Raw genomic sequence first — 17,414 nt, forward strand, 5'->3', positions numbered from 1 at the left:
TTTTACATCTTTTAACCCCATGAGTATTAAGGACGAGTGGGACTTGTCCTTAACACTTTACGGGCCTATGTGGAGGACAAGTCCTAGTTGTCCTTAGCACTAAAGGGGTCGATGAACCTCTAGAGAAAATCATGTAAAATTAACTCAATTATCAATATGTAATTTACATTTAAATCCTCTTTTGCCCCTAAAAAAGTTGGGAGGTATGCAATAAATGGACCATATGACTGTTTATGTAATAAATTATTCATGTACTTACATTAAAGAGTGGGCATCCACAAACATTTATCTCTAGAAAGAGTAGAAGAAATGCTCCATTTTAACATGCGTCTATTTAAGGGACTAGTGATTTAAAAATGTGAATTCCCTGCAAGTAATCTAGAAGCCGGCAGAAAGGAAAGTCATTCAGCGCTTTCATTTTGCAAGGGCAGCAAAGAGATAAGAAAGCTACTGAAGGATTCAAATCATCTTTTTCAAAGCTGGAACCTTTTGAGGCACAGAAAGTATATGTATGATAGCATGTATAGGAAAACTTTCATGCTGTTTCCATGAAAGGTATCACCACCCGTAAAGAAATAGTGTTCCCCGGGACTAATAAGGCTTTTAGAAGTCCACACTACAAAGGATTTATAAAAGAATAGATTTTTTTCGTGCTTTTTTTATTTCATTATTTTATTTCCGCAGCCGGCGCTTCATCCGGTGGTATCAAGGCTGTGTAATTGGTACGGATTTTTCTGTGTCAGTTTCCAGCTAGGGCTCAGGCACAATGTTTTAAGATTGAAAAGGGCTGGTGGGGGGAAAAAAAAGTCTGACAGCACAGAACAAAGTTTCTTGTTCAAGAGTTATATAAAGCACAATCTGTACAGATCCAGAACATGAATTTCTTACAAAATTTTCAATGAAATGTGACATTCTCACTGTACCCAGCTATAAAGCCTGCAGATCAGGGGTAACAAACATGTGTCTGTTGTTCAAGTACAGATATCAGCTAACCAAAATCTGGCACAGCATGTATTTGACTGCTGTAATGTAACAAAGGTTATGTAAAGTCACAGATTGGCAGGTAGAACCAGATTTATCAGTCATATCTGGCTCTGTAAGCCTCTAATTCAGATGTAAGTGTAGGGGGACAATGTAAATGAAAGCTGGGAGTGGACCAGGTGCTATTGTCATTTTCTTCATCTCTGCTCACTGGTACATATCTGCCTAATAAGGGTTTGCAGCTACGGTCCTCCTCTGGTCTCACATTACAATCCCTAACACAGATTTACAGCTACTGGTTGTATTAGAACGATTAATTTTATCATAGACATTTTATTTCTATAAAACACTGTAGTGACACAGGTTATTTTTATTTTGAAACTTGCTAAATGACTGAATGCCACTGGCATTGGGGCATAAGGCAAAAGTAGAGATAAGGTTTTGAGGATATAGACTAAAAAATACATGCTAACGTATGGTATAATTTACCTGTGTACACTTTTTAGTAATTCAACTTTCCCCCTGTCGCCTCCCTTTCCCAGTTACCCACCAGCATTATAAAAACAAGTACACCAGTATGGGTACAGAACCTATTGGTTCTAAAGACACCATATCCAATTCCGCTAAAGCCTGTGGTTGACAGCAGTGGTGGACAGAACCTATTTGTCCTAATGACCCCATATCCACTTCCACTAGCTTCTGTGGTCAAGATTGATAGTAGACCCATCTCCGCTAGCAATTGCGGTTGATAGTGGTTCTAATGACCCCATATCCATTTCCGCTAGCACCTGTGGTTGATAGTGTCAGCAGATAGAAGCTATTGGTTCTAATGATCTCATACCCACTTACGCTAGCACCTGTGGTTGACAGTGACGGTAGACAGCAAAGAATGGTTCTAATGACCCCATACCCAACTCCACTAGCGACCGTGCTTGAGAGCAGCAGCTTGTTTGTTTGTTTTTTGACACTGCCTGCTCTGTTCACGTGTGTTTACTGCACCAAGGGGATCAATGGAGAAGCAGGTGTAAGCGCTCCTGAGGCATAATCATTATTATTTATTTATAGGGCGCTACAAGGTTTCTGCAGTGCTGTACAGAAAACAGACTGTGGACCATACAGTGTAAAACAGTACAGAACAATAAACAAAAAGTACCAGGAATTCAAAAGCTCCAAATAAAGCTTGCACAGAGAAGTTGGAGCAGAAGAACAGGTATAGAGACAGGATCGAAGAGGGCCCTTCATGTAAGAGCTTACATCCTAAAGGGAGGTAAACAGACAGGAGGCACAGTGGGGAGTCAGAGGGGATCAACCGCAAGAGGAGCATGTAGCGGGACAAAAGGAGAGAGAGAGGAGACCGAGCATGAAGAGGTTCGGTGGATGGCTGGTAGGGCTTGAGAAACAGATGAGTTTTAAGTGCCCGTTTGAATATTAGGTGACAGTTGGATGGAGCGTGGGAGTGGAGTGGAGGGGGGCAGCCCGGGAGAAATTTTGGATTCCGGAGTGGGATGAGGTGATCAGAGAGGAGGAGAGGTGACGGTCATTGGCCGATCCCAAGGAGCGTGAGGGAGTGTGAATGGAGAGGAGGTTGGAGCTGTATGGGGCAGTGGAGTGGGAGAGGGTCTTGTAGGTAAGGGTAAGGAGTTTTGAAAAGAATTCTGAATGGGAAGGAAAGCCAATGTAAGGCGAGGCAGAGAGGGGAGGCAGAAGAGGAGTGGTGGGAGAGGAAGACGAGTCTCACACCCGCGTTGAGTATAGACCTGAGGAGTAGGACGGTGAGGAGAAGGTTACAGTAATCATTATCTATGAGGTTACTGGTGAAATCATACACACAGATCTCATGAATATTGGTTCAGTCCACAAAAAGACAGCCACAAATTCTCTGAGTGTAGGTAACAGGTGCTCTTTAAGAGATTGTTTATAGAAGGGGAATAATGAGTTGCAAAGTGTAATTCAGAGCAATGCTGGGCCATACAAAAAAAATATAAATAAGTGGAATATTAAGATAATTAAATTCTGTCTGGCTGTTCTGACATTTCTCAGCAGTACTTCAGGAGGGATTAATTACCGGGCCAGTGGTGTGATGACAAGCGCTATTAATGCTCTGCCCAAGCTGGGAGGGGCCCGCAAGCTGCCATTTCATAAATCAATGTTTTGCAGAAGAACAGAGAAGTTTTCTAGGCTTCCACCTTGTTTGTTTATAAAAGCAGCATTATTCCTAATTAATGAGGCCGTCACGCTGGATTGTCAAGCCTTCTGTTTCTGGCTGAAAGGCTGTCAGCGCAGGAGACTGGCTGGAATCTCTTACATTTTCCTGTGTGATATAACAAAAATGCATCCAACAACTAGAGGAATTTTCTCTATTCGTTCATTTTAACTAGGAAAAAATCATTACGTAAAAGGAAAAGGATGGGTTATTTTTTTTTTTTTTTATCAGAAGCTCCTACGATGCCCAGTTTGTAATTAAGACAAGATTTAGCCATGGTGGACATGCTGAAATCAGCAATGAAAATGACATGAACTTGTGCCCTGATATGATAGCAGGTGACACCGGACCGTGACTGGAGTTGGAGATAATGGCTGTTAATGTGTCAGTCAAATTACTAGGACATAATCGTTATGGCCATAGAGGGGGACTTTTATGAAAACTGATTGAGAGGAAAAATGTGATGGAACCCACAGCAACCAGAATCTAATGGGAAATTCACTGAAGTGCAGTGTAGTGAAACTGATGTTTATTTGGTGGTTTTCAAACAGCTCGAATTACAATGGGTGAAACAGCTCAAAAAACGCTTCCTTAGACATTGCGGTCGCAATTTATTTTTTACATGGTTTCAGAAACCGCCGAAAAAAAACCACCAGGGCGTATATTTACTAAACTGCGTGTTTGAAGAAGTGGAGATGTTGCCTATAGCAACCAATCAGATTCTAGCTGTCATTTTGTAGAATGTACTAAATAAATAACTAGAATCTGATTGGTTGCTATAGGCAACATCTCCACTTTTTCAAACCAGCAGCTTAGTAAACATACCCCCCAGAAGAGAGGTGGTTGTGAGAGGTGAGATAGCTCAGACCGTGCACATTTGTGGCACTACGCACTTACTGTGCCCATAAAGAAATGTCGTCACACAGGCGGTTACCTATTTAATTTGACCCAGTTTTCTCCAAACCAGCGTAAGAAGTCCTTGGTTCACGGTGTAAATCTATTTTTGCACAGAACGAAATTGACCAGAGATGCCAGTAACATCTAGCAGTCTCTACCAATATTCAGATGCATCTTCTATAACCTACCTCTGTGGGTACAAATGACCCCAATAAAAGAACAGAGAGCTGATCTCCTCTGTTTTATCAGTCTAAGACATCTTCAAAACATTGCTTCCTCCAGTGGCTGACAAAAAGTCCTAACAGGCGAACTTGCCCTTTTCATAAAATAAAACATTGTGTTTTAGTTCTGGCTTCCTTTGATTATTACCACATTAGACAGACGTAAGTCAGAGAAGCCAAGCGTTCACACTATTCCCCATCTTACATCGCCTCTGTCACTGCGAGCAGGTGTGGCTCAGACATGCTTTATTACCCACCATAGTGACAAGCGTTGTGTCTTTACAGGGCCATTTCATTTGCACCTGGTCTGGGTAGGAGAATTTTGAAGCAGCCTTTCTAAATTAAAAACAAATGGCTGAAAATGTAATGCTAATTCAAAACAGGTGCTTTTTAAAGCACATACACGAAGCAGAACCAATTTAAATAAATCACTTAATAGAGACACCTATAATTGATCTGCAAATTACGTTACAGAGAAACGTGTTTTTGTTATTTTTAGGTCTCTGTAAGTAGAGTAGATAATTAGCGCTGAGGCACCCCCAGGACATGTGTAAAGAAATTAAAAGTTCTTTTGAAGGGTGGGGGGGTCTCAGTGTCTCAGCGCTAACTATAAAATGCCCTACTTGAATCTAAAACAATTATCTTGTCCCGCAAAATGATAAATTGTTTTTCGCATGTGGACACAATTTAGCATGAGTGTGAAAAGCATGTATTTAGCTAGGAACAACATGATTCACCCAAGACCTCCCATCAGAAAAGGTGGCACCATTTTTATATGCAGATATGAGACAATAAATGTATGAACTGCAGGCACATTTGTACACCATCGTAAATGACCCGTACAATGAACCTGTCACATATATAGAGAAGATTTTGTGGGATTGACCAATATGTAACCTATCAATTGGCTAGGGACCAGTGACATCACTGAGCCACTGTCTGACTAATATTCATGAGACCAGACTTATATTCATGAGGTATGGGTTCCTATTCTTATGAATATTGGTTTAACCCATAGTTTCCTACTCTACCGGTATCTTCGGGAGACTACCAAATTTCTGGGAGAACAGAAGCAGGGCAACCTCACTGATTCCAGCCAGTTAAGTGGAGGGGTGGGGCTTAGTGGCGCGATTTACGCATAATTGCGGCCCCGTCCCCTTGCTGTGACAGACTATAATGGTTGTGCCAGGTTAGGGGGCGGGGCCAAATGAAGAGTTCCACTTGTCCACGCCCCCAGAAATCGCCAGTGAGATCTCCCCTCCCTGAAGGGAGATCTCAAGTCGGAAAGTATTGTTTAACCCACAAAACGGCTACCTCAACTGTGCGTAGGTAACAAGTCCACTTCAATGACTTTTCAGTGGGAAAAAATAAAATCGCTTTTTTCTTTTGTACTGTGCTTACTCAGTTGACTGTTAGTGTGGCGTTTGTCTTAATGGGTTTGTCTTAACATACTTTGTGTTATGGGGCTCATACCTACTGCAGCTTAACCGTGTACACACAAGAAAAGGATTTTCTCAAAATATTCATAATCTGTATAGATGCAGCAAACATTGCATGCGAGTCCTGGTGTGAAAAAGTCTACAAATCACACTTGTCAGCAAAGAGGAATTAATGTCAATACCAGAAATGTCACTGCTTGTCTCTACATTTGACAGAGAAAGTCTGGTCTGGAGGGGTTATTCTGGGCTTCTGCACGTTCCTATCATCCAGAACTTTTAACGCATCTTAATAAAAGTAAAAATAGGGATCAGTTATCTCTAGGTATACAGATCAAACACACTCCCTGTCACTTCTATAAACAGATGGTGGGATATGAATGCTGCTTGTTTTACTTCTGTGTCATCAGCTATTTGTGAAATTAAATTAAAGTAGCTGAAAAGCCAAGAGAGCATGTCTGATGACTTTATATGCCGTTCACCCCCTCCAAAAAGGGCTTTAGTAATTGGTTACACATTATGGGATGTGCCTTTTGTGATGGGGGGGGGGGATTTCTGACTCATTATACGCTGCTCATGTGATCAGAAAGCTATGACACACGGAAAGTGGCCTGAGCAAATTCTGCAATCACACTCATCCGTATGAGAGCTACAGGGGAAAGTCAGAGTAAGACTTAACTCCAGGGGTGATATCATCATCATCTATTTATTTATATAGCGCCACTAATTCCGCAGCGCTGTACAGAAAACTAATTCACATCAGTCCCTGCCCCATTGGAGTTTACAGTCTAAGTCCCCTAACTTACACACACACCGAGAGACTAAGGTCAATTTAAAAGCAGCCAATTAACCTACCAGTATGTTTTTGGAGTGTGGGAGGAAACCAAAGCACCTGCAGGAAACCCACGCAAACACGGGGAGAACATACAAACTCCACACAGATATGGCCATGGGCGGGAATTGCACTCATGACTCCAGTGCTAACCACTAAGCCACCGTGCTGATATTTACTAAAGTGCATTTTCTGCATGTTTTGGTTTGGTGTTTTTTTTAAAGCACATTAAAATCACCACTCATTTTTTTGATTAAATTAATACAAAGCAATATATTTATCAATGTGCACTTTTTCAAACAAGTGGAAAAAAACCCTGAAAATTTTCCTAAGCCACATGCAGTTTGGCATGCGATTTAAATACAGTTTAAATCGCATGAGATTTAGAAACGGTCACACGTCACTGAACATCGCCTGCAATTTGACTTCTCAGCACTGTGCGCTGGTTATAAGACTACAAAAAACAAAGGAAACTTTAGTGCTTCATACATGAAAATGCCACTTTTTATGTTGCAAAACACAGCAATTTGAAGATGCCATTTTCTTATCTAATTTTGCATGAGGATAGCAGCAATGCTGAATGAAGCCAATAATGGGTTAATAATCCCCACTGCAGCATGCACACAAAGTCAACTGCAATCAGAATAGAATTGGGAATGGCAGTCTACTAGCAACACTAATAACAGAGATTGCAGTGAATTTTCAAACTCATTTAGCAGCTGAGAGAAACTCACACTAAATGATGAAATTTTCTAATTATCCCAGACACAGCAATGTCTTCGGCTCAGAGAACGTTTCCATTTTTCTCAGTGACGGGCTTGTGGAGAGATAAGTCTGATACAAATATATGTCACTTACACTCCAGGCAACAAAAGTTATGGCAGAAGTGCAAATAATGCCAAATGCATGTCTGTAAGTTTATCCAAACTCAAAGTACAGAGTATTTTCAAGCCATGTATTTGATATTATGTTAATCCAGCACATTAACACTTCTGGGATGTGGCAGAAATGTAAAAAATAAACTAAAAGACAAGTTGCTTGGACGATATGATCCAAATACCTAGATGTGTGTTGACTTCACTATGTGTTATGTATCATGTCAAGGAACACTTTCAAACTATACAAGTGGGTGAGTCTGTTTACTGAGTGCAAATGGACAGACAGATTGGAAAAGTCCATTTTTATCTTATCACTATGGCAGTGACAGGCAACCTGATACACTTCAGGGGCCACAATGGTGGCCCTTGAATCTTCAAAAGGGCCACACATTACATCAATAATAAGGTGAAATGATATATTTTAATCAAAGAAAGAGACATCTATCTGTAATAACATATCAGCAGGCATTTTAAACAAGTGTTACAAGTAAAAACAAACAAATCTGACCCGCGGCATCTCGCAGCTAAATGAATCTACCCCATAGATTCTGATTGGTTGCTATGACCAACACCTGTACCCCATATGTTTTGCCATATAAACCACTTAACAACCCCAGCAAATTGAAAAGTTTGTTTCTGAGATAAAAGTATTTTCCATTATTGATCATGTCAAAGTAATGAAGTAGTAACATAACTAATAAATGGGCATTATCACCGACATGTTTTCAATAATTTAACGAATATTTAGTAACCATTTAAGTTACCGTATAAGAGAAAACAAGTTATTATAATGATAGCACCAGCTGTACTTTGCTTATTGCCATTGAAGTATTATGCCTAGGACTTTGATCAATAAAACAGAGTAATCTCCTTGAACACAGATGGTATATCCTTCCATGTCTGTGATTTCTTGTCTACATCCAGCGTTGGGTGTAATATTGCTCCTCTCAGCTCTCATGTGGAGTATGAATGGACCGGAATGCTGCATGCACTTAAACCCGTTCATTCACTAGCCATCCTCTTCTATCAGAGCAGAACACCGGCCACATGGGAGAACACACGTGTCTAAACAATTAATAGTAAACAATGGTGATGGCATACTGTGATAGCCTGAAACTTGAGCGATGAACACAGTATTTTTATGACCCTTCTTTCATTCTGATCATCTGAATTTAGGAGATATGGGGATCCGGGGCAAGGAGTTGCACTTATTTAGTAATAGCGCAAATGTCTGTGGCTTGTTTCATTTTCACACCACGGGGAGATCCATGGACCACACTCGTTCTTCGTTCGAGAGACATTTATTGCCCAATGGACTGGGGGGTCCAATAGTCTAATAGGAGATGACCGATTTCTTCTCCTTCCCTTTCTCCCACATGTGTCTGTTTTTGCAATAAAGCTTTGGGCCTGTGACTCCCCCTACCTTACCCCTCCATTCCAGTCCCCCATCACATGGTTTGAAGTTTTGTTGAAATGTCTTGCTTTTAATTAATGATCTCTTCCTTATATAAAGAAATAAATAAAGGTTCAATAAAGGTTCAATAAAGCTTGGGGCCTGTGATCATCCACCCCTTATTCCCTTAACTTGCCTCCTCCTCACATCCATTGCTTGTTGAAATTGTTGTACTGCTAAAGTAATGCATGGTTAGTGCAGTTGTTGATGTATAGGGGGAATTCAATTCCCCCGAATTTGCGCGGAGCCAACTATTGCGGTTATTACAGTAGTTTTAACCCGGCTTTCTGCTCGCTGCAAAAAGCCGGCGCTGAAACTACCGTAATAACGGTAATAAATCACATTATTACCGTAATAACGGTAAGAATGCGCAGGCCGCGTTACTTTTACCCGTAACACGGCCAACTGAATTCCCCCCATAGTGTAGGCTGTAATATCTTGTACTGTAAGTGCTAGATTTACTAAGCTGCGGGTTTGAAAAAGTGGGGATGTTGCCTATAGCAACCAATCAGATTCTAGCTTTCATTTATTTAGTACCTTCTACAAAATGATAGCTAGAATCTGATTGGTTGCTATAGGCAACATCCCCACTTTTTCAAAACCGCAGCTTAGTAAATCTAGTCCTAAGTCTTGTAATGTACTAAAAAGTAGTATGCAGTACACTTGAATGTAATGCCTGTGTTTTTGTATTTTCATGCAAAATAAAGTTACAGTTTTCAATTAAAATAAATAAATAAATAAGTGTTGACCACAACCTTGTCGACTTTTTTTCTCGCCTCCGGAGGTGAAGCAGAAGTACGGGGGAGGGCGGGGCATAGCGAATTGCATGATTCTGCCACACCCGCGCGTCACAATGCCGTGCCTAAATGACGTGATTCATAACAAATGGAGTCATCGAAGCCGCATAAGAAGTGAGCAGGATGCGGGACAATGGCCTTGAGATATACTGGCATTACATAACTAAGCATCATGCATTATTTGTAAGTAAGAAGGTTTCACCGTGAGTATTTAAAATGACACTACTATGATTTATTACAGAAAATAAATCCTGCAATAGCGTAAGAATTTTCATTTTTTTACACCAATATTCCGTTAAGGTTACATTGTGTGATTGGTTTTAATAGGCCCCATAGTATCTTCATCAGCAAATTTCTCTTTTACAATCGTCCGTCCCTTACCGATATAGTGGAATCATTTCATGGTGCTCTCTATGAAGGAGCCATACTCATATTTCATTGGTAACGCAATGAGGTTATTTCTAGTATTTTGGAGCATTACATCTTACTTTAAAATAAACCACACAATATAGTTCTCCATAGACTGCTAAAACGCTGAATGAGGTTTGTCAGCAGTAGCTGAAACAATAACAATCCAGACTTCAAATTACCCAAAAAAAAACAGAATCAAAATATCTCTCTGGGGAGTATCCTAGCACACAGGCGAAGCCGAATTGGAGACAGTCACTAGGGAGCGTCTACAAACAGGAACACTGTACACAGTCTATCATCCATCTGAAAATAGCAGTATGGGGGAGAGAGCTCTATTCTGTTGGGATGAATCATTTGGAATAGGTTCATCTCAAGGATAATTGGCAGGATTCATCAATCCCAGGTGAACCGTGCCCCCCTTGCTGATAGAACAGAAGTCATCATTAAGTAATACATGCATTCTGGAGAAAACATGAGATTTGTCTTAGTCTATTATACAGAATCTTCATGTGGGAATCTGATGATATTGTGTAGTGCACTTATAATCCTGGCTGGACATACATGGTGCAATGTGGCCATTTGCCCCATTCAATTGAGGCCATCAGACAAGACAATCAACCACCCCGATGGATGAAGATTTGAACGGATTTCACATACAATGGTGTTAAAAAAAACAAGTTGGATGTATGCAGGTTGTTTCATATAGGAGCATGTGACACTGTAATTTTCCTGTATCCACTAATGTGGGTATCACTAATGTGTGCTGTTGGGGGCGAGGGCTCTACTTCATCCTTCATCAAATTCTCAGCTTGTGGTTTCCCAATTGCCCCCATTCCTATTCTCATACTATGACATTGGACCAATAACACCCAGTCCTGTCCTCAATTACTGCACAAGTGAAGTCACACAAGATCAGCACACTCATCTCCTGAATTACTTTGTGCTGCTGTGACCAGTAAGCTGATTTATTCAGCCGTCACTTCAAACATTTATCATTTCTAAATTAGGACAGGGCCACGCCTCCTCTGAAGGGGGGGCATAAATCCATCAGATTAGGGTCATGAGAGCTGAGATTCGTTGCTTAGCAACAACTATCCGGAAGTGATCACCGCCAAATGTGGAACTCAACTCGATACCGTCAGTATGAGCGTCTGAGTCAGGAATACGTTCAAAGATACCTTTATGTGCACAGTTGGACTTACTGAATGTAAGTTCATTTTTATTGTCCTTGAATTAAATGTTTATACGTTATAACACCATCGGCGCTCCTGTGTCTTCTCTCACCCCTTTCTTTGCATGATGTAATTTGGAGAGACCAGGAAACCCATAGGAACATGTTATCACGGCATGGATGAGGATAAGGACTATTATACATTATTATGTTACATTGAATGCATATACTGACTTTCATTGCTGGTACTTAGTATCACTATTTATTGTCTGCTTGTTTCATTGTACATTTCAAGCTTCTTATATAATCCATTGTCAGCCACTTTGGTGGTTATATGCCAGTGCTATATTGGCACAGGTTTTTGATTTCCTCCCCTGTCTTTCCCAATCCCTTCATGACATCTCCGGGAGCATGTGCTTCTGAAGCACTCTGCTGACTTCAACACCCTCCTTTTCCCTAAAAACATTCTTGCATTGTCACATGCACATGAGGCTATGGCTTCTGGAGACCGGGAACATACAACTTCCTGCTTGTCAGGACAAACATGGCGACCATGGGATGGCAGGACAACCCTTCCAATCAGGATTGTCCATCTGAAATAAGGACATTTGGGAGCTAGTTATGCTAGCCTCGCCCACCTCACACATGGAGGAAGTGAAGAGTGCTCTAATCCTATTCAAATATATGTTAAAAATACAATGAATTAAACGTAATCTGCTTTAGAACTCCTATGCTGTTATATCACTCTTAGGAATAACATATTGCCTACTTCTAGGATAAACAAAGAGGGACAAAAAACAACAAGCAAGGCAGAAAGATAAAAACATTTTCACAATTCTATGTAATCACAGTTTTACAACAGGGAGCAGACATTTGGAGTTTTTGTAGACCTCAGAAGCGGTGGTATGATTGTCACGTTTCAAGATTAGAATTAAATGGCTTTGGGGTACAGAATGTCTTTGGAGAAAAAAAAAAAAAAGATTTAAGATATAAATATAGTTTTGTCTTGTTTACAGTGTCCTTAGTAAGCAAAGTTATCACTAAAGAAAATAATTGATTTTACTTCATTTTAGAAAGAGGAGTGAACGGAGAATAGTTATTTAAATCAATAGAGACATCCAATTTAATTAATTCAATTCATTGCCCAAATCTATTTTTTCAGTCTTAAATATAATTACACACCCAACTCAATCATTCAACCATATGCTAGAGCATTCCACAAACCCTTTAATGGTGTTACATTAGCATATAGGACTTAATTAGCAAATTGCATGCATACCAATGTCATTAGTTTGTGTCACAGGAAGCTGCATTGAAGGACATTTAAAGAAACTGGTGCATGGGTAACAAGGTGCTGTAACCCAAAGCAACCAATCACACGTTTGCTTTCATACTAGAAAGTTACAGGAAGATTGGTTTCTATGGGCAGCACCTTTTCACTGCACCAGTTTCCATGCATGCCGCATATCTTCAGGCCCACATTTAAATATATTGCCCCCACTAGGCCATTTTGGGTGTGCCACCCATGACCCATCCTCCTTCATGATGCCATAGCTCTCCACGCTCCAACCCCACTGCCTCTCTTGTGTATGAAATAAAGGGAAATAATGCAGCCTGTACTGAGCCCATAAAGGTTTTCAATATGTAAATAAGAAATTATTAATAAACAACACAAAGGAAACAATTATATGCAAATGAAGTGCCATCTCTCCCACACAAGGTCTTGCTGGAATTTCAGCCCTACATATTATGCCTGTCATTTCTCTATTCTCTACCCCACATAAACGGGTGTGGTACTCACCATCCTGTAACGTGGGCTGAGGGCTCGGAAAATGGCTGCCTGGTTTATCTGAGGAGAAAAACAGACAATATATCATTAATATAACATGTTAATAAATGACATATTAATAAAGCAGAAGCGAGAGTGAACTAAACTCTACAATTCTAGTCAGCATGGTCCTATCTACCAATTACAGCAGGTAGCGATGTAATGGGAACCTCATATGTAAATGTACTTTTCCTTCATCATTTATGCATTGCTATCATGGAACACACTCAAAATCAGTGATGCCACGATGGCCAAAGCCTGCTTGTTGTGTACATACAGAGGTAGATCGGGTAAGCACAGTTCGCCTTTGGCAAAAACACATCGAAAAACGCTAAAGCATAACGCCAGGTTGAATTAATCAGTTAGTGGCTCGCTGGTACTGGTATGAATGTCAGTGGGAAATACATATAGACAGCAGGTAGACTGAACCATTTCGGTTCCACAGTCCTGTTTTATTCTCTGTTCTTCAGCTGTTTTAGAAATACCCCAGTAGGAGGTATTGTAAGTTATGGTAGTAGGTGTCGGAGGTCCGAGTGGACAATCACTGGGGGTGACACAGCTGAAAGTAATAATATTCTTGTGTGTGGAATACAAATTATTGTTCAGCCACACCAGGAAAAACAATGGTGTTGATTAGAGTAAAAAAAACAAACTTGTTGTGTTACAGAAATATCATCACTTGAAAGTAAACTAACCCTGCCAGAATCCAGTTACCACAAGGCACCACTGATCGCTGAACCCGCACAAGCGATGCAGTAAGTACAAAAATGAAAATATAAAAAAAAAAAGAGCCGTCTGTGTCCAACAAAGCAAGAAGATATTAGCCAGCCTTCCTGTTCCATATTTCATCTGAACCTTTGAAAATACTAAGTGAGGTGTGCACTACCTACTGTGCAAAAAAATGGAAACGTTAAGGCAGACTGCTGGTTTAATCAGTCTTACTCGGACTTATCCCATGTAAAACAGCAGATAAAGAAAACATTTGCATATTCAGAGTATGTTATGCATGCGAGTCTGCCAATGTTATTGGTTGTAAATAGATACAGAAAATCTTCTATCTGTAAGAGGCCAGAGGTGGAGGGAGGGGGGAGGGGGGGGTAAACTAGGCAGTGAGCCAATGCACAGTCAGCCTCCCAGTATTAACAAGTGTTTATTGAATGCAGGAGCTAAATAAATATTTCTATCAGATATTAATCAGCTTTTTAATAAGTTGTTTGCCATGCAGGAGTCCAGATAGCATCAATATCATTTTTCGAATTATATATATTTTCCAAATTGCTTAAATTGCTACATTATATAGTGCAAAGATGAAGACATTTTATTTAGTTTAGTTTCCAAATAATATTTTAATTTCACATCAATCTCCCATAGGGACATCGTATATGTAAGTGTCTCTGGTGTGTGTATACAGAAAATGGAGCGCCAATTTCTATTATGATGCTTCTATTTTCTATGGGATTTCATACACTGTAATGACACATGCATTATTAATGCACCCATTTCCCAGCAGCGTGATGGGAGAGTGTTCTACAGTAGTTAATATTTTGTCTTGTGTCATGTCAGCCTAATGCAGTTTTTGGTAGTCCCTTGTTGTAGAAATACACTTGTAACCGTAGATTATACAGCAAGCAAGAGGAATGTTCAGGTATAAAACACTGATGGATATTGCAGTTGTCCCAAGTTAATCCTGGTCATAGCACCGCTGAGTGTGACAACACAGCAATATTCATACTGTAAACCATTCAGAACTTGCCATTATCAGAAGTCTTATAGTTAAATGTATAACCTGAAGGAACTTGTGTCTTGCTGAACATTCTTCCTGTAATAAATGTTTGGTAAAACATATAGGGAGATTACACAGGGTAAGCTGTAAGGATGGGGGGGATCCTTGCCCTGGCACCATAACCATTACCGCAGGCAGACCCCCAGAAGTTTGCATTCCTCAGGCATCTCTGAAAGGAGGTGGGGATCACTTGCAGAACGGCATTATTTGACTGGATGTACGTGGTCCATGTGGACCATCCAGTCAGCTGCCGCTGCCCCGTTCCTCTGTGAATTCTACACTAAGACTATGACATGGATGAAAGCACAGTGGTAAAACTGCCTTGGGTGCAGGGATTGTGGGCACGATACCCCCGATACCCCTTTTCTGCTCTGAAAAGAGCAGAGGGGAGTCCACTTCTGAGCAGTGCAGGCACAATGGCGCCCAAAAATGCACTGTTCAGCCCCTGGAAAGTACTCTTAATTTGCTCAGCAAAAGGGGTCATTAACAGGGGCACCAAGAGGGAGGGAAGCAGCTACAAAGTACTGGGGCCTGGGCCAGTCTAGGGGCCCTGGCCTCCCTATGTAGTGGGAGGAGCCACCAACCTGGTGTGGCCAGGCACCCTTCGGTGGCTAGGGAAAGGGCCCCAAGAAGTTTCTTTACAGGGCCCCACAATTCTTTTTGGCAGCCCTGGTCATATAAATCATGTGTGGCTTTCAATATCTTTACCACCTACTGTAACACGTACTAGTACATAGCCATTGGCCACTGTGTATAACCAATGCACATGAATGTTCCGGAAGTGACATTATCCATTTGTCTTTGGGCAAAGCAGATTTTGTTAACACATAAAAGTGCAGCGTATAATGTGCTGTTGTAGTGCTGTGTGCCTCAGCGTGTGGCAAAACACTAGATAGCAGCATTTGTGTAGGAGCAGCAGTTTCCACGGGCTGATGGGCGGAGTGAGGGTGTTCCATGGAAAGTGTGGGCTAGGGGCACCTCTGAGCCTAGACCTGAGGAGCAGTTATAAAAATAAAGGGATGAAGAGGTCAAACTTTTAGGAGTGTTTGTTTCTGCACAGATTTCCACACCTTGATTTTTGCACCAGTTCTGGCAGTGATCGGTTCTCGTACAATACTTTTAATGGGATGCATTTTGTGCTTCAGCAGAGAAGATTAATTTAAGCCAAAATTATGTTAAAAAGAGCAGCATTTTAGCAGAAAGCCAGAAAGATTTTATGCAATAAAAGTGGTTCTGAAGTGGTAGACGGTTGGAACATTCATGTGACATTTACACAATGCAACCTTTACAGATGGTTCTACCTCTCTCTACACCTAGGTGTACTTGTAGCTTGCAGAGGCGTCTAGCGAGAGTGGAATGTAGATGTGAGCTGGGCATCCAGTATGTACTGTGCATTGATTGCACTCAGTAAATGACCTCCCCTATATGCAGAAGCTGCTACACTTCTGGGTTCAGCCATAACCCTGCACATTCACATTGCAATATGGTTAACACACATGGCTATATGGGTCATAGTTGATCCACTTGTCAATTATACCCAATCAAGTCAAATCCATTTAGATCGGCTTTTGATCAGTTACAAGCCCACACACTGTACAATTTAACCAAAGTGACCAAACTAACCCATCAAAAATGAACACTAGAGCCAGTTTAAATTAACGACATTCGCAGCACACCACACTTTAGTCTGGGTTTCTTAACCCTGGCAAGTAAGTCACCCTGACAGGTAATATGAAAAGGTTTTAAGATATGGACTGACACAGCCTTGTTGAAGACCCTGGTTGGAATCCGTTTCATAACTGGCCCAATGTAGCCTAATGTACAGGTACATTAATCTATTCTGCAAGGCGAGTAGTTCTCCTGACTGTTCTGACAGAGAGAAATCTTCAGCATATGACCTACTTGGGTATTGAAGACCTGCCTTTGCCCAATTACTGAAATGTTTTCACTCCTTAGATAAATCTAAGAGCAGCCGTTGCCAAAGCACTTCTGACTCTCACTGAACACGATGTAGGTCATATTTACATCACAGTATCACTAAGCTAATACTGTAGAAATGCATTTTCCCACCATAGTAAAACTTTATTTTGCTCAGTGTGAGTCTGGAACATGACTTTACGGTTATTGGCACAAGCAAAGAGAAAGGACAAGCAGGGTTCCTATAAGAAACTGCATCAGTGGAGTTCAATTAAAGGGGTTTTCCACCATTGGAGAAGGAGATTTACACAGACACACACACCTCCCAAAATTATCTGGGGGACTGTCACTAGGAGATCCACTATTTGCAGAGTACAGCAGTGTCCAAGTAATTATTGATTCTGGGGACCTTTCCTGGATAGTGTCTATCACAATGTGTAAAGCTGGGTACACATCTATGCAAATACCGTGCAGCTCACACAATTCACAGCCATTTGTTCAGATATTGCAAGAGTGTAAGCTCCTACGATCATGTTTTATCGTACCAAAGCACACTGCATCTGTTGATGTGGTTTTCTAAACTTCCTAAAAATCACGATCAACGAC

At 40.9% G+C, this 17,414-nt stretch overlaps 1 protein-coding gene across 13 annotated transcripts in view; it reads right to left on the minus strand.

Annotated features, from left to right (window-relative positions):
• AGRN (agrin) overlaps positions 1-17,414 on the minus strand; it is a 434,643-nt gene that overhangs the window by 282,670 nt on the left and 134,559 nt on the right. For all 13 annotated transcript variants that reach the window (XR_012680036.1, XM_075191538.1, XM_075191541.1 and 10 more), the window contains one exon: positions 13,082-13,129. Coding sequence is in view for 12 of the 13 variants with exons in the window: in XM_075191538.1 (XP_075047639.1) it covers positions 13,082-13,129 (48 nt within the window). In the remaining variant the exon portion in view is untranslated. The remainder of the gene's footprint in view (positions 1-13,081; positions 13,130-17,414) is intronic.

The sequence above is a fragment of the Mixophyes fleayi genome, chromosome 11 (genome assembly GCF_038048845.1).
Source record: "Mixophyes fleayi isolate aMixFle1 chromosome 11, aMixFle1.hap1, whole genome shotgun sequence".
Taxonomy (NCBI): Eukaryota; Metazoa; Chordata; class Amphibia; order Anura; family Limnodynastidae; genus Mixophyes; species Mixophyes fleayi.